This window comes from Jaculus jaculus, chromosome 4 (assembly GCF_020740685.1).
Source record: "Jaculus jaculus isolate mJacJac1 chromosome 4, mJacJac1.mat.Y.cur, whole genome shotgun sequence".
NCBI classification, from domain to species: domain Eukaryota; kingdom Metazoa; phylum Chordata; class Mammalia; order Rodentia; family Dipodidae; genus Jaculus; species Jaculus jaculus.
In genome coordinates, this window is record NC_059105.1 from 116,674,736 (window position 1) to 116,697,208 (window position 22,473).

A 22,473-nucleotide genomic window follows, 5' to 3' on the forward strand; every position below is an offset into this window, starting at 1 on the left:
ATAAGGAGGAGACGCTTACTCTGGCGCAGGCCAGAAGGTACTGTCCTCCCATCTGACACGGTTTTGAAGACACAGGACCCAGGGTACTCAGCCATGCAGAGGGTTCAGAGCCTGCCCTGTGGGCCTGCACTGCCTGACACATCCTCTGGCAGTCTTCCTGAGGAACTGTTTAGCACTAGGCTGCTGTTTCTGGAAGCTTGTCCTTCCATGGGAGCCCTGCCCTCCTGACTCTGACCACTCGGATCAAGCTGCTGTGGTCCCCACATACCTGCCACCTTCCAGCTTGGCCTAGTACCATACTGAAGCCAACCATGGCCTGCAATGGTTGTCACAGGGACTCCTGAGCACTTTGCTGTGACCTTCACATTTCCAGTGGCTTGCTTCTGTTCAGACCTCACCTCTTCCTTAGTGGTTGGTGAGGCTCATGGAGAGGTTCCTAGGCACAGTGCTCACCAAAATGCTTCCTTCCTTCCTCACTGACTCCACTTCTTCATTGTGGACACACACACACACACACACACACACACACACAGGAGGAGGGGGAGAGAGAGAGAGACAGAAGAGCTCTACTTTGGAGACTTCTCCATCTTGTTGCTTGTTGCTTTGTTCATGTGATTGATTAATTGATTTAGAAGGGGTCTTACTGCGTTACCCAGGCTGGTCTTGAACTCTGGATCTCAAGTGGACCTCCTGCCTCAGCCATTCTAGCAGCTGAGACTGCATAGGTTCATGACCACATCCAGCTTTTCTCATCTAATTTTTCCAGTATTTTGTTTGTTTGTTTTGTTTTGTGATAGGGTCTTGGTATATAGGCCAGGCTGGCCTCAAATCATGGTCCTCCTGCCTCAACTTCCCAAGTGTTGGGATGACAGAGGTATGCCACCACATCTACCTTTTTCATCTGTTTCTGATTCACATTCATGTTCAGACTGTCAGAGAAGATATTTTTTCTTCAAAAACAGACAATGCCTTACTTGAAGATGGCTTGACTTAGAATGTTTTCAATTTTAGGATGGTGTGAAAGCATGCCTAAACCCATCATTCTGTTTTCCCTTCAATGTTCAGTAAATTACATGAGATTTTCAACCCTTTATTATATAATTGTTATTAATTATAATTTTGTTTTTCAAGGTAAGGTCTCACTCTAGCTCAGGCTGACCTGGAATTCACTATGGAGACTCAAGCTAGCCTTGAACTCACAGTAATACCCCTACCTCTGCCTCCTGATCCCTGGGATTAAAGGCGTGCATCACCACATCCGGCATCAACCTTTTATTATAGAATAGGCTTTGTGCTACATGATTTGCCCAAGTGGAGCCTATCTATCATAAGTATTCAGTTCTCTATCCCCTCTATGTACTCAGAGCTCTCTTAGGTGTGGCTGGGGTGGAAGAAGTGATGACTGGCCATTCTGATGACAGTTTGACTGGGTAGGGAAGGAGACCTGTGGCATTGGCTCTTGGCCTGGTGGCTGACTCAAGAAAGTCCCTTTTTCTATGCCTCAATTTCCCCACCTGTCAAGTGGGTGGATTCAGTATCTTCATCAGCTGTCTGCCCTCCAGGCTGAGGAAGAGGCTTGTATGTTTTTGTTCTCCCTTGGGGAAAATCTTACCTTCAAAGCAATTTTTTTATTACAGACATTTATGGAAACAATGGTGGTAGGCAGTAATTGGTTTATGGTGAGAAAGAGAGAGAGAGAGAGAGAGAGAGAGAGAAGAGGAGGACCTCCTTATTTCCCAAGTCCCTCAAGGATTTCTGTTCCTGACTCTCTGGAGCTGGGACCTAAATTCTGATGCCACTTATGCATCCAAGTCAGAAACTTTTAAAGACCCTCAATGGAAGTAACTAATTGTTCCATAGATATATTAGGTCTGGCAAAGGCTGTTTCCATCGTGCTGGTGATGAGGCTGTAGTTGGATGGTCAGGGGAGTGATCCTAACAGGTTGCACAGAGGGCAAAAGGAAGACAGGAAGTGCAGGCTAGTGGGCAATCTGAGGGGCAGGATCTGGTGGGCACCGCCCCCTTCAGCTTTTCAGAAAGTTAAAGGTTTCCCTCATATGGGGGCTGGGTCTGCAGGGGAAGGGTCAGTCTGGCCTGTCCCCAGCCCTCAGTCTGTTTCCACTGCTTGTGTCCCAGGGCAACCCCCGGCCCCTTCCTCACCACAGCCCGATCCTCGTCTCTGAATCACTCTTTAATGAGGTCCAATTTCCAGTGCGCACCCATGCTTTCCACGACTGTGCACTCTCAGAGTCTGGGCCCTGGCTCTGAGAAGACTGCGGAGCGACAACAAGGAGGGTGAAGACTTCTGTGCCAGCTCAGCCCTGGCACCGAGCTCCTTCTTGAACAGGAATTCCACCAAGGTTCCACCAGTACCCTTCTGCCTTTCACACGCCCCACACAAAACATCTACTGAACTATATGCTACTGAGCCAGCCCTACTCTACAGGGAAACTTAGGAGCTTCTCTTACTTCTTTCAACACAAGCAACACATGCTTAATGCACAGAACTGAAGATGTACAGATGAGCAAAAGAGAATGGGGGGGGGGCGCAAAGCATAACGACCCAGGTTCAATGCCCCAGCACCCACATAAAGCCAGATTCACAAAGTGGTGCATGCATCTGGAGTTTGTTTGCAGTGGCTAGAGGCCCTGGGACACCCAATTTCTTTCTCCCTCTCTCTGCTTGAAAATAAATAAGCAAATTAAAAAAAAAAAAAAAAAGAATTGGAAACTGCCCCTGAGTCTACTGGGAAAGACCACTGTTTTCATGTCTTCGTGTACCAATCTGTGATCTTGCTTGTGCTTCTCAAGGCACAGTGACGCTCCTCAGGTCAAAGGGGACATTTCCACACGGTTTTCTTTGATGACTACCCAGCATGTCCTGAAAGATGCTTCCTTCAGTTCCTCAGCCTTCTGGGCTGTTTCTGGTATCATGAGTAATGTTGCCAGCAATGTCCTCCATCCATTCAGCAATTTCTCCACCACCTGCTCAACCATTCAAGGGAATCTGAGTCCTGGGCATTCGGCCTGCACAAATCACAAACCTGTGGAGACACATCCCCAGTCAGAGCCTCCTTCGTTAGTTCTTTCAGCTGATGACAGAAGGTGAAGGCTGGGCCAAAGGGCACCCCTCTGCTCTGCCCAGGACCTGTGCCTGCTCCAGTCTGACCTGGCAGTGGGAAGAGAGCAGGTTCCACAGCAACCGGGGAAGGAGCCTCTCCAGGACTTCTGTCTTAGGACCCCTTGGGCCAGGCTTTCACTAGGTGGCCCTGTTTCACCAGCCCTGAGACTGGGTTGATGAGGTTGGGTGTGGAGAATTATATTTGAAATCGGGCCACCCTAGATAATTCACGGGCACGGAGGTGCCTCCTGGACGGGTTCCGAGGCAGCCTGGCCCAGCGTGTGGGGAGCCATGCCGGCTTCGCTCCCAGACCGCCAAGGGCGGCCCGGTTGGGCCCTGCCCCTCCCCCGGCCCCCGCCCCTGCCCTTCCTACGCTCCCGGCGGGCGCCTAGGTAGCTCGGGAGTGCAAACCTGTCGGGCAGGTTTTGAGAGCCACGGGCACAGAGGGAGGAAGGCTGCCGGAGGATGCACGGCCTGTCCCGGGCTCGCACGCACCCTCGGCCGGAGCCCGTCCTGCCCGCCGCGCGGCCCACCCGCACGACCCCATGACGCGCGCTCCAGGCCTCGCGGCGCCCCTGCTGGGCCTGGGCCTGGGCCTGGGCCTGGGCCTGGGGCTGGGGCTGCCCCCGGCCGCGGCTGCAGACTGCGGGTCCTTCGGGCGCGCTGAGCACCTGGCATTCGCTCCGGTGGCCAGGAGCCGCTGGCTGACCCCTCGCGTCCGCGCGCCAGGGCCCCTGGACCCGCTCTACGGCACCGTGCGCCGCTTCCTCTCCGTGGTGCAGCTCAACCCCTTCCCATCTGGTGAGTGTCCCCTCTCCCAGGGGACATCCGCAGGTATTGGGTCTCTCTCCAGCCAGCGCTTTGTGGCCATCCTGTCAACAGGCCCAGGAGGGCAAGGCAGCCGGCATTCCCCGTAGCCTTCTTTCGTCCAGAAATCCCGGGACACCAGGAGCAGCACCTAGAAGAGACTCCAGAACGTTCTTGTGTGACCTTGGGCAAGCCCCTTTTCTAAGTCGAGGTGGAGGCCCTTGCATTAGAAACTCGTTACGTTAATGTGGCTCATTTCCCCAGTGGTGTCGGGGGTCGGTGAGAAGCTGGGGTAGGGGAAGGACTTCCAGGTCAGGCTGGGCCTATCTGGAGAGTCCAGGAGAGCAGTGCTGTACGTCTTGTCTCTCTGGAGCGGTGTTGAAGCTTAGCCAGATGTCACATGGCCACTAGTGACGCTGCTTTCACCAAGAGTCACCCCCCCCCCTTTGCCTGTCAAGGGGAAAGGGGTGAACAAAGGAGTAGAGCAATACCTGCCCAGACCCTCACCCTTCTTCTTTTCCATAGAGCTGGTAAAGACCCTACTGAATGAACCATCCTCTGTGAAGATGGATGAGGTGAGGGCTAGGGCCAGGTGCTGGGGAGGCAGTTTGGAGTGAGCAGGTGTCCCCACCAGTTCTGCTCTGCCCACTTGCTGGGTGTTTGCCAAAGCAGGGATCTTATGCATGCTTTCTTCCCCTCCAGTACCGGGTACAAGCCCCAGCTCCGTCATTTATTCACAGTAGCGTTCCAATGAGCCCAAACCTACCCTGGACTGGAGTCTCCTCATCTGTTAAGTGGTAGTAGTTAACAAGGAAACCTCTTTTGTGGCACCGCGGTACTGGCAAAAGTGCCGACCCTAGAGAGTGCAGAAGAAGCAGGGGCATAGCAGTAGGGGTCAGGACTGTCCCTCACGCCCTGCGTCCCTGCCCAGGTGGTGCGGTACGAGGCAGGCTACGTGGTGTGTGCTGTGATCGCAGGCCTCTACCTCCTGGCAGTGCCCATCACTGGGCTCTGCTTCTGCTGCTGCCGCCGCCGCCGGCGCTGCGGGGGTCGCGTGAAGACGGAGCACAAGGCCCTGGCCTGTGAGCGGGGCACTCTCATGGCCTTCCTGCTGCTGACCACCCTCGTACTGCTGTGAGGCGCTGCCCAGGTCATGAGGAAGGGTTGGGCTATGGCCAGAGGTTCCTCAGCACCCTGCAAGCCCCCACCCCTTTCCCTCCATTTTTGTAGGGTTGGAATGGTCTGTGCTTTTGTTACCAATCAGCGCACACATGAGCACACGGGCCCCAGTGTGGAAGCTGTGCCGGAGACTTTGCTCAGCCTAAGAGGCCTGGTCTCTGATGTCCCCAAGGTGGGTACTGAGTTATCTCCTCAGCCCCTTGTGAACACTCACCCAGGCCCGACACCACAGTCTCTGGCCCATATGGCCTGCAAAGCAAAGGTTGGCTCTTCTTTTGCACATTGGGTGTCCCCGCCGGAGAGTCTCTGAAATGTAAAATTGGGGGGCAGGGGTGGCTGAGGGACTGGGAATGGTGCTCAATGCCCCATGTTTGCCTAGGAGTTGCAGGCCATGGCAGAGCAGTTCTCCCTGCCCCAGGAGCGAGTCTTGGAGGAGCTGGATGGTGAGGGTTACAGCTGGCCACTTCGAGAGCCCCCCTGCCCTGACCTACCCGGGGTACTTCTCACTCCCTTCACCCTGGACTCCACCTGGGTACAGCTTCTCAGAGGGTGATGGCCTGCACAGTAGCTGTGCAGCTGCAGGGTGGAGAAGCCAGTGCCACCCTGCAGAGCCCAGGGCTCATGGGGAGTGGAGGGAGAGGATGTCCAGTCAGCTTCTGGGAGACCAGCCCTGTTACATGCCTTGTGTTGTCCAGGTGTTGGCGAGAGCATCGGAAACACAATTCACAGCCAGCTGAAGAGTACAGTGTACCAGGCACTGGCCTCAGTGCACAGTCTGGGCCAGGGTGAGCTGCACCAGTTCCCTGGCATGTGGTGGGCCCAGCAGATGTCCTCCAGGGGCAGAACCCTCTCACCGGCACTGGTTTGGTGTGCAGCCTCAGCCCCACCCATGACTCTCATCCCACTATCTGCAATCCTACCTTTGGTGTCCCTGCCCACTTCCTGGCCTCACATGCCCTGAGGGCAGTTTCCATGGTGACTATAGAGGTTTATGACAGCCAGTCCCCTTTGGCCAGGAGGAGGGAGTGTTCTGCCTCCCAAAAGGCTGCTGAGGACTCCAGGAAATGGGGGAACTCCCTTAGGCCACGTGTGGTGCTCTTAGCCCTGCAGGTCTCTGTGGACCACCTTCGAGTGCTGAATGCCACCTCGGTAGAGCTGCGGGACGGCCAGCAGCGCCTGGAGCCCGCGCTGCGGGTGCACCGGGAACGCCTGCTCACCCTGCTGCGGGAGAACTGGTGCAGTGGGAACTGCAAGGGGACACTGCGGAGGGCCAGCGCTCTGGAGCTGGGCGCAGACTTCAGCCAGGTGCAGGCCCAGAATAGAACCTCTGGGCACTCAGGAAGGGCTGCTTTGCGCCCCAGGACTTTTCAGGCATCCCACGGTTTGGGAGGTGTCCTGAGATTGGCTTCCCCATCCCCCTCCCTTGGCCCAGGCTTTCTTTCCTAAGCACTGAGGGTTAATAACCAAGGACTCTCACCATCCTGCCAGGGAGACAGGAGCTCTCTGAAGTCCACATACTGAGCCTGGAGCTTCTTAGGCGCTAGCTTCTTGGGTTCTCACTGATTTCTCAGTGTAGGTAGCACCGTGGTTCCTGCCTTACACATGAGGACACCAAAGATTCAAAGGCACCTGCTCCCTTCCTGTGGTGGTGGTCCTTTTCAGACCTCTCTGTAGACATGCCCTCTTCCCATTTCAGATACCCTCTGTGGAGAATGTACTGCATCAGCTGAAAGGTGTCCCAGAGGCCAACTTCTCCAGCATGATCCAGGAGGTGAGTGCACACCTGGGCTGCCTGACTCTTCCTCCACCTGACTGGGAACTCAGAAGAGCCTCAGTTTCCATCTTTGGGGAGAAACCTAAGTTGAACCCAAGACTTGAATTCATCCTCATCACATAGCACCCTGGGCTGGAGGTTCACCGCGCCAGTCCCTTGCTGCAGTCAGCTGGGAGAGGCAGGTTTCTTTCCGAAGAAGAGCTACCCTTCCCCCCAAAAGGGTGGGGACTGTAAGCTAACTAAGCAGGTGCTTTGGCTGTGCCCTGAAGGGCTGGCCAGCAATCCAAGGGGGAGGGTACCATGTGAGTCAGTGCCTGTGACCCAGAGCCTGGAATTGGGGAATCAGTGAGTCAGCTGTGGAGCGGAAGGTTCTGGGAAGAAGTGGTTGCTGAGGTGGAATGGAAGTTTGGAGGTGGTCTTCAGGGAGAGATAGGTGGGAGGTGAGAAAGTGAAGGCTGTGTTCAGCTAGGGAAAGGCTGTCAGTGGAAAGGAGGAGTCTGTGGGGAGCTGTGTTTGGGGGAATTGAGTTAGGCTGGGCCAAAGGAGGGGAAATCCAAGCCCATGAGGAGCAGGGGAGGGCTTTCCCAGCAGCGCCCTCCCTCTGGGCCTGATGGCTTTGGGGCCCAAGGTGGGATGCCAGGTGGAGAGCCAGAGGCACAGCATGCTTGGTTCTGCAGGACAACAGCACCTTCAACAGCCTCCCCTTCCTGGTTACCATGCAGACGGCCAGTGTGGTCAGAGGTGAGCCCTGCCTAGGGGCCAGGCTGGCTTCCCTCTTCCAAGGAGGCTTGCAGAGGGAGGAGCTGGGCAGTGGTGGGGACAGCTGCCTTCCCTGGCTGGCCCTCTGTGGGTCTCAGTGGCTCCTTCCTGTCTCTGGCTATCCCCTTGTGGTTTTGAGCAGATCTGAAGAAGGCAGTGAGCGAGCAGCCTGAAGGTGTGAACATGCTGGCCAGAGAGTTCCCAGGCTCAGAAGCGGCTTCCCGCTGGAGTCAGGCACTGGAGCACTTGGAAGAGCGTAGTCGCCCCTACCTGCGGGACGTGCAGCAGTATGAGACCTACAGGTGCCTGGAACCTGGAGCCCAACCCGCCCCTTCTACTCCAGCTGCACTGCAGCCCTGCCGCCCTTGAAGCCCAAACTCCCAACTCCTTTGAAGTCTGGCTCCTCACCTACCTGTGTGTCCCCCAGCCTGAGCTTGGGGATCCTGTAGAAATGTTGAAGCCTCAAATGGTGTCTGCACTTGCCCTTCTGAAGGTTCAGCCTCAGGCCTAGTGGCCCATCCAGCATTTGGTCCCCCGCTGGTTCCTCTAGTGCCACCTTCAGCTGTGCTTAGCAAGCCCTGTGCCCTCTCTCCGGCAGGTGGATTGTGGGATGTGTGCTGTGCTCCATGGTTTTGCTCGTGGTGGTCTGTAACCTGCTGGGCCTCAGCCTGGGCATCTGGGGGCTGTCTGACAGAGAGGACCCCAGCCACTCAGAAACCAAGGGCGAAGCTGGAGCCCGCTTCCTCATGGTGTAAGAAGGGGATGAGGAAGGAAAACGGGTCCCTCCCGGCTGGCCTGGCCACGGTCTCCTCACTCCATGGAGGGTTCCTCGTGCAGCAACAGAAATAGAGTCCTGGGATTTGGGGAATGAGCCTGGTGCTGGCCTGGCTCCCACTCTTGGGGTGACCCTGGGAAAACCAGTGACCTCTTTGGGCTTCAGTATCCTGCTCTGTATAAGGTGTTGGACTAGAGCAGGAATGACCACACCAAGTGACAACTGTAGTACTTAGTGGGTATGCTTTCCCTTTGAGTCTAGACAGCTTCAGAACCCTTAACCCCGAGCAAAGCAGCACTGCAAACAACAGTAGCAGCAGAGGCAGCCTCTGCTTGCCCTCCCTAAGGCCAGGCCCGCGACAAACAGTTGACCATGCTGTTCATGACACAAGGAGGCTGAGTTGCTCCTAGGACTCAGGTGGGGACAGCCTGGCTGGGGCAGCCAGTGTCTATACTCCCCCAACCCAGCCTCTTACTGCCCCAGAGGTGTGGCCTTCAGCTTTCTCTTCGCTGCCCCTCTCATCCTCCTGGTCTTTGCCACCTTCCTGGTGGGAGGCAACGTGCAGACGCTGGTGTGCCGGAGCTGGGAGAGTGGAGAGCTGTATGAGGTAGGCCTGCTCAGCCCAGTGGTAGCTGGAGGGAGCTGTGGGCAGAGTGGTGGGGTGTTGCAGTCAGGTTCACATTGCTGGTAGGAATCACCCAACCAAGAGCAGCTTGTGGGAAAAAAAAGATTTATTTTGGCTTCCTGGCTTGAGGGGGAAGCTCCATGATGGCAGGGAAAATGATGGCATGAGCAGAGGGTGGACATAACCCCCTGAACAACATAAGATGGACCACAGCAACAGGAGAGTGTGCCAAACACTGGCATGGGGAAACTGGCTATAACACCCGTAAGCCCACCCCAAACAATACACAGCCTCCAGGAGGCGTTAATTCCCAAATCTCCATCAGCTGGGATCCTGGCATTCAGAACACCTATGTTTATGGGGGACACCTGAATCAAACCACCACATGGGGTTAGGAGGAAGTGGGAGCCAGAGGAGCAAATGGGAGAGAAGGATAAAGGACAGAAAGTCACTAGCTATTGCAGGGGTGGGGGGCAAAGAGAGAGAAAACATATTTGAGTCCTGAGGATGCTGCCAGGTTTCAGCAGGGACTCCTGGTAGTCACACTCATACCAGACCCCTTTCCTCTCCCAACCCTGCATGTGGGAACTGAGAATCTCGGTGCCCAGCATACTTCTGTTGGGGAGCAGAGGTTCTGGCTTGGACTCTGCCAAAGGCCCTGCTGGGCATCCCTAGAGATTCATGGGTTGACTTCTTGCAAGCAGTCAGAACCTAGCTGAGCGTAGTGGCACACGTCTTTAAATCCAGCACTTGGGAGGCAGAGGTAGGAGGATCACTGTGAGTTTGAGGCCACCCTGAGACCAATTCCAGGTCAGCCTGAACCAGAGAATGAGACCCTACCTCAAAAAACAACGACAAAGTCAGGACCTGGAGTCATTTGTGTTGGAGGTCAGGCACTGGCTGGAGTCACAGGGGTACTGTCCACCCTGTTCTCTCCAGGCTTTAGAAGCAGCCTTGCTTCTTGTCCCCTAATGCTCTGAGCTCATTTCTTTCTGCTCATCTACAGTTTGCTGATACCCCAGGTAATCTACCCCCATCCATGAACCTGTCCCACCTTCTTGGCCTGAGAAAAAACATCAGTGTCCTCCTGGCCTATCAGTGAGTAGAAAGCCTGGGCTATGGGAGAGGGAGGGGCAGAAGTGATTAGGGTGATGCCAGCCCCTGTGTGCCATCCCTCATGGTTTTCCCTTGATGCCCACCCTCCCTCCCCAGGCAGTGCAAGGAAGGGGCTGCACTCTGGAATGTCCTCCAGCTCAATGACTCTTATGACCTGGAGAAGCACCTGGATATCAGCCAGGTAAAAGAACATTCCAGAATGCTGTGAGACACCCTCCTGAAGGTCCTTCTCCTCTGCTCTTGCCTCTGTAGTCTCTGAACCCAGTAAGTCTGCTCTAACTATTGAAGGGCCTCACGGCAGAGGCTTCAGCTACAAACTCAGGATTAGAGACCCTCAGAAGGTTCCTGGAGTGTTACTAGCTGGAGGCCATGGCTAGCTCTGAGCATGTGTTCCAGGGAAAGCCGAATACCGCAGAGGTGGCAGGAGGATAGGACAGGGTCAGTGAATAAGAGTGGAGTGTGTGTCCTGAGGACAGGTGTTGGGTGGCATGAATTGGGAATGGCTGTGCAAAGGAAGCTGAGCAGATGGGGTAAAGCTGGCAGAAGGCTCTCTGGAGGCTCTTGCTGAGTTCATGCAGTGGCAGATCTGTCCCTGACTTCCAAGCCTCTCTGCCACCCAATACTCAGGTGACTCACTTGCCGGAGGTTGTACAGAGTTACAATGGAACTTAGCACCGAAGTGGAAGTTAGACAGAGTAGCTGTCAGAATGCTGGACAAGAGATGGACACTGTAGCAGACAGCTTCAGGATTGCTGAGATGAACTTCCAGACCGGGCACAGTTATGAAGGAAGGGACTTATTGAAGCTTACAGATCCAGGGGAAGTTCCATAATGGCAGAAGAAGCTGCCTGCTTTCATGGGACCAAATACACACACACACACACACACACACACAGAGAGAGAGAGAGAGAGAGAGAGAGAGAGAGAGAGAGAGAGAGAGAGAGAGAGGGGGAGGGAGGGAGGGGGAGAGAGAGAAGCACAGCCTATGAAGTCCAAAGCCACACAGCACAGCACACTTCAGGAATTTCAGCTAGGCACACTTTACATATCTTTAGATTGAAATCTCAACCCCACCACCACAGTTTAAGATCCACCCAGTGATACTGCCTCCAGCCAAGTGGCTACAGATGCAAAGTACAAACTAATAAAACACTGAATATAAGCTGGGTGTGGTGGCACACGCCTTTAATCCCAGCACTCGTGAGGCAGAGGTAGGAGGATCGCTGTGAGTTCAAGGCCACCCTGAGACTACATAGTGAGTGCCAGGTCAGCCTGAGCTAGAGTGAAACCCTACCCCCCAAAACAAAAAACAAAACAAAAAACCCACAAACAAACAAAAAAAACACTGACTATATTGGGGGCCATCTATTCAAACCACCACAGAAGGGTTCACCAGAAGGGACACATGTTAGAAAGGTGGTTCCAAAGATGTTTGGAGACTCCAGCATGTTCTTTTTCCTTTCTCCATCCTTTCTTGAGGTGGGTGAGGGTCCCCGGGGAGCTTATTACTAAGCAGACCCTAGGAAAACCTCCAGCCCGGGGGCTTACTAGGACTCCTTGCTGCTCACACAGAGCTAATTTTTGCACCCTCCTGAGAAACCCTTCCAACTCACCCCCAAGCATCCTGGCCATGGGTTAGCACAGCTAAATTGCAGCTCTGTGCCTTAACCTGATGCCTTAGTGCTCCCTCCAGTGTCTTTAACCAGAGGAACTTCCCCATGGGTAAAGGCACTGTAGCAGGGCCCTGGGCACAGGGGACCCCTGGCCCTGCTGGCTGGAAGCCATTGCTCCTGGGCCAAATGTCTCAGTTCTGGTTCCAGAGGTGAAGGGTCCAGCTCACAGAAGAGTCTAGACAGATAGGGCTTCAGGTTCAGAGACTAGGCAGTTGGTATCTTGTCAAATGTTACCTTCCGAGTGTTCATCCCCAGAGGAGACAGCTAATTACACAAAGATCAGAGAGACAAGATGTACCATTCAGGGCACCAGGGGGCACTGCCTGCCACGCCATCTTCCACTGCCCTGTCAGAGAAGCTTGATGCTCTCTCTAAGAGGGTTGGGATTCCCCGCCCCCACCCAGGGAGAGCACATGGTAGAAGAGGGAGAGGTGACCAGAGCCAGGCTGCCTTCCCTAACTTGATAGACGTCTTCTGGGCTTGTGAATGCCACTGTCTGACAGTTCCTCATCTGTTACACACCAAGACAGAATGTCATGTGGTGATGGGAGGAAAATTCTATAGGTCTTTTTCTGGAAGTGTGGTTGTGTCCACTTATTCATTCTCACTCACATGGTCCATAAATTTATACTGTGCACTGTGCGGGAGACTCAGCTGTAGATGCTGGCGTTTTGGAGTAGAATAGTCAGATAAAGGCCCAGCTGTTATGAAGGTGACCTACTGAACAAGTGCATGAATAAGTCATTTCAGAGTATCAGAGCCTGCAAAGACTTTAACACAGAGAGTGTAATAAAGATGGGCTGGAAAGCTCTTTTGCATCAGATGGCAGGGAAGGCCTGTACGGCATTCCAGTTGTCTGATAAGCACTCGAAGCGGCTGGGTGAGCAGCAGAGGCCTCCTGAGAACCTGTCTGAGTGGGGAAGGGGCTTCTAGGTTCCATGAGGAGGGCCCTAAGGTGACCCTAAGGAGGGCCCTATGGTGACCCTCACACAGAGAAACGTCTCTGGGTCCTACTCAGCAACTAGGTGTGTCTCCCTCTCGCCCCTTCCCCAGTATACTCACAAGCTGCAGCAAGAATTGCAGAATTTCAAAGTGGACATGAGGGATCTGGACCTGCTCAGCCCCGCCGCCCACCGGGACCTCCAGGCGCTGCAGCGCAGCGGGCTGGAAAGCATCCCTTACCATGATTTCCTGGTTCAGGTCAGCAAGGGGCAGAGATTGGCGCTGGGTGTGTTTGCCTTGTCCAGCTCTTGACTCTTTTCCTTCCCCCCGGGACCTCTCCTGTTGAGAACGACCCCTCTGCCCTAACGGTGCGCTGCTGCTCACGTCGCTGTTCGTGGTCCTGAACCCCCTTCCCAGTTGTTGCCAACAACACTGGCCGGACACTGCCTTTTCCTTTATTTATTTGTCTATCTATTTATTTATGAGAGAGAGAGAGAGAGAATAGGCGCCCCAGGGCCTCCAGCCATTGCAAACAAACTCCAGATGGATGCGCCACCTCGTGCATCTGGCTTACATGGGTCCTGGGGAATCGAACCTCAAACTAGGGTCCTTAGGCTTCGCAGGCAAGCACTTAACCACTAAGCCATCTCTCCAACCCTGCCTTTTTCTTTAGTCAAACCTTGCTGAAGCGAAACTTGTTTTCTTTAATATCCCGTTGGATACTGTCTGAAATAGTTCACAGTTGCAGGTCAAACCCACTGTGACAGATGTATCAAAATAGACTTAGCTTGTACATTTGACAATACTGGAAACTCAGGAGTGGAGAAATAGCTGACTTGGCAGAGCTATACAAGCACAAGGACCTGAGTTTGATTTCCATGTACCCATGTAAAAATGCATCACCCCTATGGTGATGGTAATGCATTCCTGTAATCCTAGCACTGGGGAGGTGGACATGATGGGTCCTTGGGGTTCACTGGCCAGGCATCTAGCCTAATGGGCAAACCCAGGCCACTAAGAGACCCTGTTTTGAGATGAGGTAGAGGAGGCACTCCTGAGGAACATCATCATACACCCACACACATGTGCACCCCCTCACAAAATGGACTGAGCATCCAGAGGCCAGAGGACACTGGGGATGTCAGTGCTCACCCCCTTGACTTCCTGTCTGTCCTCAGATCCAGAAGCCTGTGGTGAAGACTAACATGGAGCAGTTTGCCCAGGAGCTGGAAGAACTGGCCCAGGCCCAAGTGAGAAGGGAGCAGAGACCCCTCCAGGAAGGCAGAAGTCAGGAGGAGGCCATGGGCAGGAGGGGCTAGAAGTACTGGGGTTGGGGAGGGGCCAGGGTAGAAGCAGGGGGCTGAGTGCCCCACCATTGAGCACTGAAGCTCCTCACCCCCATCCTGGTTGGTCAAGAGGGCTTTGCAGCCTCAATTCTGATTCAAGCTCTGCTGCCAACTGGCTTTGGGCAATTCATTCAGCACCTCTGGCTCTCAGCCTCTTCATCTGTAAAGCAGACTGTCTCCGTCCCAGATGAGATGAAGTAGCTGATCTGACATCACGCAGCGGGCAAGAATGCCATGTGCATGCCAGCTGCAGAATCTGCTGAGACAGGTGCCTTGAGCACCTCAACACAAACTGGGGAGCATCTCCAGCAGAGAAACCCACTGTTTGTATCCACTGCTACTTTGTCTGAGATGTTCTCTGTGAGATACCTCAGCGACCGTGTCTACAGCAGCCCTGCCCTTGGTAGGACAAAGAGCATTGCCCAGTTTCAGCAGATGCTGCTGAGGCTCACGTGGTGCTGTGGCTGACCTAACGATGCCCAGTGAGCTCAGGGGAGAACTAGAACTTGGGCTTCGCTCCACATAGCCTAGGGCAAGCCCTGGAACTTACGGGGCTTGGTTTTCTCCTTCTGAGCCTAGCACTTTCTACCTCCCTGCGGTCTGTATGGTGGAAGGACTGCCCCTTCCTGTCAGATGGGGACCGTTCTGATCCTTTTCTGTTCTCAAGGATTCTTCACTGAGGCAGCAGCTGCAAGAGGAGGCCAGAGGGCTCAGAAGCCTTTACCAGGAGAACGTCATCCCTCAGCAGAGCTTTGTGGTAAATCCGGAAGGAACCTGGAGCCTGGGGAAGAGGAGGGGTGGGCAGAGGGCAGGGAGGGGCCAGGCTATCTCTCTATTTCCTGCCTTTGAATCCTTGCCTCTGATCCATCCTCCACAGGCCAAGCTCAATCTCAGTGTCAGGGCCCTGGAGTCTTCTGCCCCAGATCTTCAGGTAGCTGCTAGAGACGGGAGAATGGGGGAAGGACAGGTGGGCCGCTGAGAAGAAGGGACAAAGAACAGCTGGGTTGGGATCTGGCCGCCTCTAACCCATCCCACTGCACCCCAGCTCTCTTGTTGGGGGTGGGAAGAAGATGGAGGGGGTTGGGCAGATCCTTGAGGACCACCATCTTTGGCTGCTGGTTCCTCAGGACCTATACTCCCTCCACTGAGGTGACATGTGCTGTATTGCAGAATGGACAGACAGATGGACAGGTAAATGAGTGGTGACTCCCTGAGGAGGACATTGACTTGGGTTCTCCTGTCCTCTAGATGGAGACTTCAGACATTCTAAACAATGTCACTTATCTAAAAGAAATGCTGCCTGCCTGGGCCAACCGTGTCATGAGGAATGTAAGTGGGGGCATTGTGCTCCCTTTCCTTCTTCCTTTTTTTTTTTTTTGAGGTGGGGTCTCACTCCAGCCCAGGCTGACCTGGAATTCACTATGGAGTCTCAGGCTGGCCTCAAATTCACAGCAATTCTCCTACCTCTGCCTCCTGAGTGCTGGGATTAAAGGCGCGCACCACCATGCCCAGCTTCATTGTGCTTCCTTTGAGCCAAACATGGGGTATCCACCCTAGACTTCTCTCATTCTTCCATCACTGTGGCTCCCAGGAAAGCCAAGCTTGTCCTGATGTCAGACAGGGGTGAGGCTTCTGGGACCTCTGCCAGCCTAGGCCACCCTCTTTTTCTCACAGACAAGTGAGTGCTTCCTGACTCGGGAGATGGGCTACTTCTCCCAGTATGTTTCCTGGGTGAGAGAGGAGGTGAGTGGAGCTTCAGAGAAACTATAGTTTCCCACTTCAGTGGACCAGCTGGTCACCCCTCTGCCTGTTTCTGCCTTCTGAAGCTCTTTGGGATTCCCTTAGGAACCCAAACTCCCAAACCTTCCATCTGCACCTCTGCTCGCTGGCCGAATGTGGCCTCTGCTGCCTCTGCTCTAATCTTCCCATAAGGTCCAAGTGGGAGCGAGATTGGCCATGGAGCCCCTGTGCCCTTCCCATGTGCAGGCCCCTAGCACATCTTATCTAGGGCCTGCTGCCAAAACCCATCTCCTACAGCAGACCCTGCTAGCTAAAGCCTCTGGAAAAAGTCTGGACCTCACACTAGGCCCTGGGAGGATCTGGCTTATCCTTGAATGTCTGTGCATGAGTGTGCAAACACAAGCAAGGATAACCATTTGTGAGCACTCCATTGTCTCTCCAGTGACGGTGACTTAAAGCCAGCATGAGGACCACAGCAAGGCCTTCATATAGGCTATTATGTATATGCAAAGGGCAAGAGTTGAACAAGAAGCCAAGTGTCCCCTTCTCTCTGTGGGTCTACATTTGCATGTCTGTATGCACCTGCCTCTCTGTGTCTGTGTACAAGAGTGCAGTGGTCCTGGCTGTATCCCTGGGCTCCTCTCTGTCCCTGTCAGCCTCTCCCTCAAAATATGGGGTGCACACCTATGAGTGTGAGTGTCTCCACAAGTACCCATCTTATTTTGGCACCACAGGTAACTCAGCACATTGCCACCTGCCAGCCCCTCTCTGGAGCCCTGGACAATAGCCGTGTGGTCCTGTGTGACATGATGGCTGACCCTTGGGTGAGTGTCCCCAGCCCCTCACAGACATGGAGCCTCATAGAGGTGTAACGGGAGCAGGGTGTGAGGCCAGGGCTGGTATCTGCTTGGTGCAGAGTCTGTGAGTGCCCAGCTGGCGGGAAGGCACTGCATGGCGGATGAGCTGACTTCACACCCCTTTCCAGAATGCCTTCTGGTTCTGCCTGGGGTGGTGTGCCTTCTTCCTCACCCCCAGCATCATCTTTGCTGTCAAGACATCCAAGTACTTCCGGCCCATCCGGAAACGCCTCAGGTGAGGGGCTGCCACCACCACAGTGAGCATGATAGTCCCAGAGAGTCAAGACTTTACAACCAGTGGTCCACACCCCTGCTGAAGCCTCCCAGGCAGAGGAGGCTCATGGCCTAGCCCTGAAGACTCACATGCCTTAAGAGATTCTGGACTTGGAGGTTCCCCCTTGCATTTGCCCATGTCGTTCATGCTGTGACACTTGACTTGGGCTCTCCTGTCACAGCCATCTGGGCATAGCTTCTTGGGACTTCCCATCCCCTGGAGGGCTCCTGAGACAGGGACATCAGGGCTCCAGGGGTGGCCCTGTGTCAGGGCTGAAGCTCTGTGCTGGGCATTCACTTTTGTCCCGTGGTGCCGCAGCTCCACCAGCTCTGAAGAGACCCAGCTCTTCCACATTCCCAGGGTCACCTCCCTGAAGCTGTAGGACTCTTGAGTGAGTTCCCCTGCCCCTTAATCCCTCACTGCTGGAGCTGAGGACCTGAGGAGGGAAGGGGCTGGAATCTGGGGTCTCTTGTGCCCAGGAGTGTGGGAAGGTCTGGAGACTTGGGGTCCGGCTCTTGGTGGGGCCCATCCAGCAGAAGCCAGGTTAAACATAAGACCTGCTCGTGCATCTTTTTCTCTTAATATTTAACAGGGCCAGATGATCCCTGGGGCTGCCTGTCCTCTCCCTTGACTGCTCCTGGACCAGAGGATTTCTGTAGCTCCTGTCCTCCCAACTGCAGCTTCCCTGGCTCCATCTGTCCACCCCTTTTCTGCTCATGACACCTTTCATTCATTATACTCAACCTTTGCTGAGCCACAGCGCCAACAGGTTCTTCTGGGTGACTGGCCCTTAGCCTCCTTGCTGCAACATTTCAGCATCAGGAAGGGCCTGTTCTCAACCTACTAGAACACTTTCTCCAGCCTTTTGGGTGTGACAGAAGTTCCACCCAGCCCAACCCAGCTGTGTCTGCCTTCTCCCTTCTCAGGCCTTCCCTGGTCCTGTCCATGTCCTTTGTCACCACCTGGCCTCCCCAACTGCTGGCTTCCTGTTCCCTTCCCGAGCCCTTGGCTTCCTCCCTCCACACAAGTTTTAGTCTCCCCTCGGCACCTTACCCCACCTCTGGCCCCCAAGAACCCACCTTCCTAACCAGTTAGGTCCACCCAGCAGCCCTCACGGGGCTGGGCTGGTTTGTGCTCTGCCTCATGACCTCTGAGCTCTCCACGCCCTCCTGACACACCAGCTTCCAAGAGCAAGACCCAGGCCACACTGGGGCTCCCCCTCAGCTCCTGTGCTGTTAGCATTCCATAGGTGACTCTGACACAGAGCAGTTTCCCAGGAGGGACTTGGGGGTCTGCACAGGGTTTTGCACCCCCCTTCCATCCAATGCATGTAACCTGGGGTCCCCCTTTGCCTACTCCTATGTGGTCGTGGTCCCCGCATGTTGGATGCTGGTCCAGAAAGAATGAAGAGAAAAGAAAAGAAGAGACAGTTTTTTCTTCCACTAAAGTGTCTCACTTCCTTAAGCTTTAGTTTTGTGTCCCTGGGGGCTGGAGCCCTGTATACAGTTGGCATTGAATGTGGAGAGGAGAAATCCAGTGCCTCTCCTGACTGCAGGTATTCAGGAATTGTGCAGTCATTTGAGGGGGGTGGGCCTGTCTGGGAGCATGCTGGCAGGAGCCCACGTACCTGGACTCACAGTCCGACTCTGATGCTGCTAGCTGGGGTACCTCGAACACAGAACGTAGGTCCCCCAAATCTCAGTGTTTTTTATAAGGTGGAGAGGCCAGGCAGGTCCTCCTTGTTGAGTTGTGAAGGCTAAATATGATAATGAGCAGAAAGCCCTTGGCAGGGCACTGAGCAAACACTCAGGAGATGGGAGCTGCTGTTTGTGCCATACCTGCTCGGGGCCATGGCCGAACTTGGGTCTGGACAGGTACAAGAAAAAGAGGAGACAAGTCCCTGCTCCAAGCTCAGAAGCCCTTCACCGTGGTCTACTGACTTTCTGGGCATGTCTATATTGAATTGCCTCTTACAAACCAGCAGCAATTTTTCTGCTAGAAATTGAAATGGTGTGTACACACTGTGCTACACCCCTGCAGGCATGTGCTCAGATAAGCATCCTGGAAGGTACAGCTGCCTCGCTTGGCTGTTCCTCAGAGGTGGATTTTTGTTTGATTTTTTTTTTTTTTCTTTTTGCTCACCTGTTGACTTGTTTGGGGTGGGTTGGAGGGGTGTATCATGCTGTATTTTTAAAATGCAATTGAAGGGATTCAAACAAATGAAATTAAAACAATTTAAAAATCATTTTCAGTGCTCTCTCAGGGTTGCTTATGCGACCTGTTAGGTACTTGAGCATAGTAAGCAGTTGAGCTTCCTTCCTTTCTGTGGTTGGAGTCCCATATCTGCTCCAAGCAGCTATTGTCTCACTTGGGTTTTACCAGTGTTGTCTCCTCACATCCTGGGTGGGGTTTGATTGGGTGTTGATATTCATCATATCTGAAAACCTGTCAGAATAATTTGAGGTGTAGGATGAAATTATCTTCCTCCACAATGCTGACATTCACGTCTGGTGGGTGGCTTAAGGCCCATCCAACAAAACCACTTTATCCACGGACGGGGACCAGATGACTTGCAGTGCCTCAGAAGGCAGGTCTGTTGACAGAGCCTGCACGTTCCTGGGTGACGCCCACTCTCCCTAAGCATGGCATAATCTCCTCTTGGTGGACCTGGCCTTCAGCCAGATGTTAGACAAAGCTCTGCTCAGCATCTTCACAGTTTCTTCTCGAATCAGACCCTCTAGGGCGGGAGTAGCTCCACCTCCAAGACATGCTCCTGGCTTGTCTTCTGTTCCTAGATCTTGGCTCTGTGACTTATTATTTTTTAGACAAGGTTTGATGTATACCAGGCTGGTCTCAAATTTTTTTTTTTTTTTTTTATTTTGGTTTTCCGAGGTAGGGTCTCACTCTGGTCCAGGCTGACCTGGAATTAACTGTCATCTCAGGGTGGCCTTGAACTCATGGCAATCCTCCTACCTCTGCCTCCCGAGTGCTGGGATTAAAGGCGTGCACCACCACGCCCGGCAGGTCTCAAATTTATTATGTTGCCAAATAGGGCCTTGAACTTCTGATCTTCGTACCTCTACCTCCTGAGTGCTGAGATTACAGATGTACACCTTCACCATGCCTGGTAATGAAATGCTGGGGCTGGAGACCCAACCCAGCTCTTCATGAGCACTAGGTGTAAGGCTCAGGAGTGACCGAGGACCACGGAGAGCAAGCAACCTCCACCGAGCTACCGCCCAGCTTGGTTTGGGGCTACACACACTCATTCTGAGCAGGGTTGTAAGTGGTGCTCAGCTTAGAACTTGATCCGGATTACCCCTTTGTTTAGCACCCAGAAATCTTGTCATTCCGTGGATACTGACTCTGAAAAGGAGCTGGTTCAAAGAGTGTTGCTGTAAGCCCTGGTCACCAGGGGAGAGGGGCACTCAGCAGTGGTCAAAGAGACAGAAATAGCTACAGAGGACATAGGTTGCCTGTTTCCCCAGTTCAAATGCTGGGTGGTGCAGTGCTCATGCTGCTTTATGTGAAACAAAACCCTCAGGGGCACAGTCTCGTTTGTCTCCAGGACAGTCTCAGAAGGGATGGGCTGTCCTCTGTGGTTAGGCTCAGTGCAATTCCAGGAAGTTACCTGGCTGGTTCAAGGTCATACACATTAAATTCGGGTCCTTTCATCTGGCTATAGCAATTGGATTCTTTGTCTCCATTTCCTGTGAGTGTGTGGGAGGGAGGCCCTGTCTCCAGGGAGTTTTGAGTCAGATGTCCTAGATGTCCCTGTGGCAGGAGGGATGACAGATTGAGGGCCCTAGCAGTTCTGCCAGATGCTCCACCTGGCCACCCAGCGCAAGGCCCCATGGCAGATTCTGCCAAAGAAACATCACATGGGCTGGGACATTTGAGGTCCCATGTGGGTTGCCAGAGCATCTCTGGCTGGCTTGAGGTATACAAAGTGAGGGCCCACACAGCTGGGACTAAAACAGCCTGACTGAATGCTTGTTTATTCATGAGCTGTCAGTGTGAACCAAGAAGTATGCTAGGCACTTTACATGAATTAGCCAAGAGAGAGGCATGGATTTACCTACTTGGTTAAGAAAACCAAGGCACAGAGAAGATATGAGTAATACCCCCCAGAGGAATCCACTGGTGCTGGTGGCATGCCACACCCCGTCATAATTCTCTGGGTCCAGCTTGAGGCCCTGCTAAGAGTGTCCCCCTTCCCATCCTCCTAGAACCAGGTCCTTCTCCATATATCCCAGAGCCCTTTTTCTTCAGGCTTGAAGACCAGGGACTGAGCCAGGAATCTGGCAGCCAGTCTGGTGCTCATCCCATGTAGTGATGTGACACAGCCGTTTCTCCGTGGTCCCTGGGCCTTCCCTGAGCATCTTAGATTGGCTGTCCTGGAGCAGTTCCCACTCGTTCATCTTATCATGGTGGACAGATAGAGTCACAGCCCTGGGTGAGGGAAGCACAGTATGGGAGGGGACCACAGCCCAGCCTGTCTTCTGCCCACAGGTGATGCAGGACTCAGAGAAGAGGCAGAGGAACTCTTCACCTTCACTGGGGTATCAAGGAAGCAGGGGCTGTGGTTAGAGGAGGGAAACTTGAGGGAGGTGAACTGACCAGGGTGAGTTGAGGTGTGTCCTTTAACTCAAGCCTGCAGACTCTACAGGGTAATGGCTGGCTGCTTGAGTGGCCGAACGAAGTAAGGGGAATGCTGGTGGCCCAGATGAAGGCTCCTGTAAAAGCTGGGAGGCAGGGGGTGAGGGAATCACTTGGGGATGCCCATGAAAGGAAGAGGAAAAGCCCACAATTTCTACCGAACCCGGAGAGCAGCTGAGTTGGAGGCTGACCACAGGTTTTTCCAAAGATCAGGCCTCCCACTTACCAGGCCCTAGCTCTGCATCAAGGGCTCCTACCTCAGTGTGTGCATGCATGCTGGACCATCTCTACCTGCCCTCCCACTCCCTCCACAAGGCCCAGCAACAGAAGGGGCCTGAGGGACAGACATGGGTGGGGCTAGGGGATCTACCGAGTGGGTTTGTGGGTGCCAGGGAAAGAGGGATTGGGACTTGGGTCTGGTATAGAGAGGTCATGAGCAAAAATTGAGGATAGTTCAGAAGACCTCAAGATTTGTGGGTGGGATAGTGTGAGGAGTCCCTTACCTGGGTAGGACAAAAGGTCCCTAGCTGACAGAAGTGACCTACAGATACCTCCTCAAACTCAAGTCTCTGCCAGGGCTTGAAATCACCCATCCATTTCCATTCCAAACTTCACCCACCCAGACCCTTGTGAGTAATCCACAGCTGAAATTCATCAGGCCCAAGCACTGCTGGTTACACAGGGGCTCCTATAGTATCCTTGACTTTTCTTGGATCCAATACACCTCCAAAGAATCTTCCAATACTCTGTGAGTCTCTCTTGGGGGAAGTTTGCCAATGTCCATGCGCCCATGGTAAGGCCACCGTTGAGGTCCATGTGAGGAGCC

General features: G+C 53.8%; 1 protein-coding gene across 1 annotated transcript; it reads left to right on the forward strand.

The window, feature by feature from the left end:
- The first annotated feature begins 3,666 nt into the window (after positions 1-3,666).
- Positions 3,667-19,109, forward strand: Prom2 (prominin 2). The gene is made up of 24 exons (XM_004651748.2): positions 3,667-3,922; positions 4,454-4,503; positions 4,860-5,062; positions 5,159-5,279; positions 5,487-5,550; positions 5,803-5,892; positions 6,210-6,412; positions 6,804-6,878; positions 7,559-7,622; positions 7,783-7,942; positions 8,239-8,391; positions 8,899-9,022; positions 10,047-10,138; positions 10,253-10,337; positions 12,883-13,029; positions 13,950-14,021; positions 14,785-14,874; positions 14,995-15,048; positions 15,366-15,446; positions 15,792-15,860; positions 16,592-16,681; positions 16,843-16,949; positions 17,307-17,379; positions 17,581-19,109. The coding sequence occupies exons 1-23, from the start codon at positions 3,667-3,669 to the stop codon at positions 17,368-17,370; spliced, it is 2,514 nt and encodes an 837-aa protein (XP_004651805.2). The 3' UTR covers positions 17,371-17,379; positions 17,581-19,109.
- Positions 19,110-22,473: the final 3,364 nt, after the last annotated feature.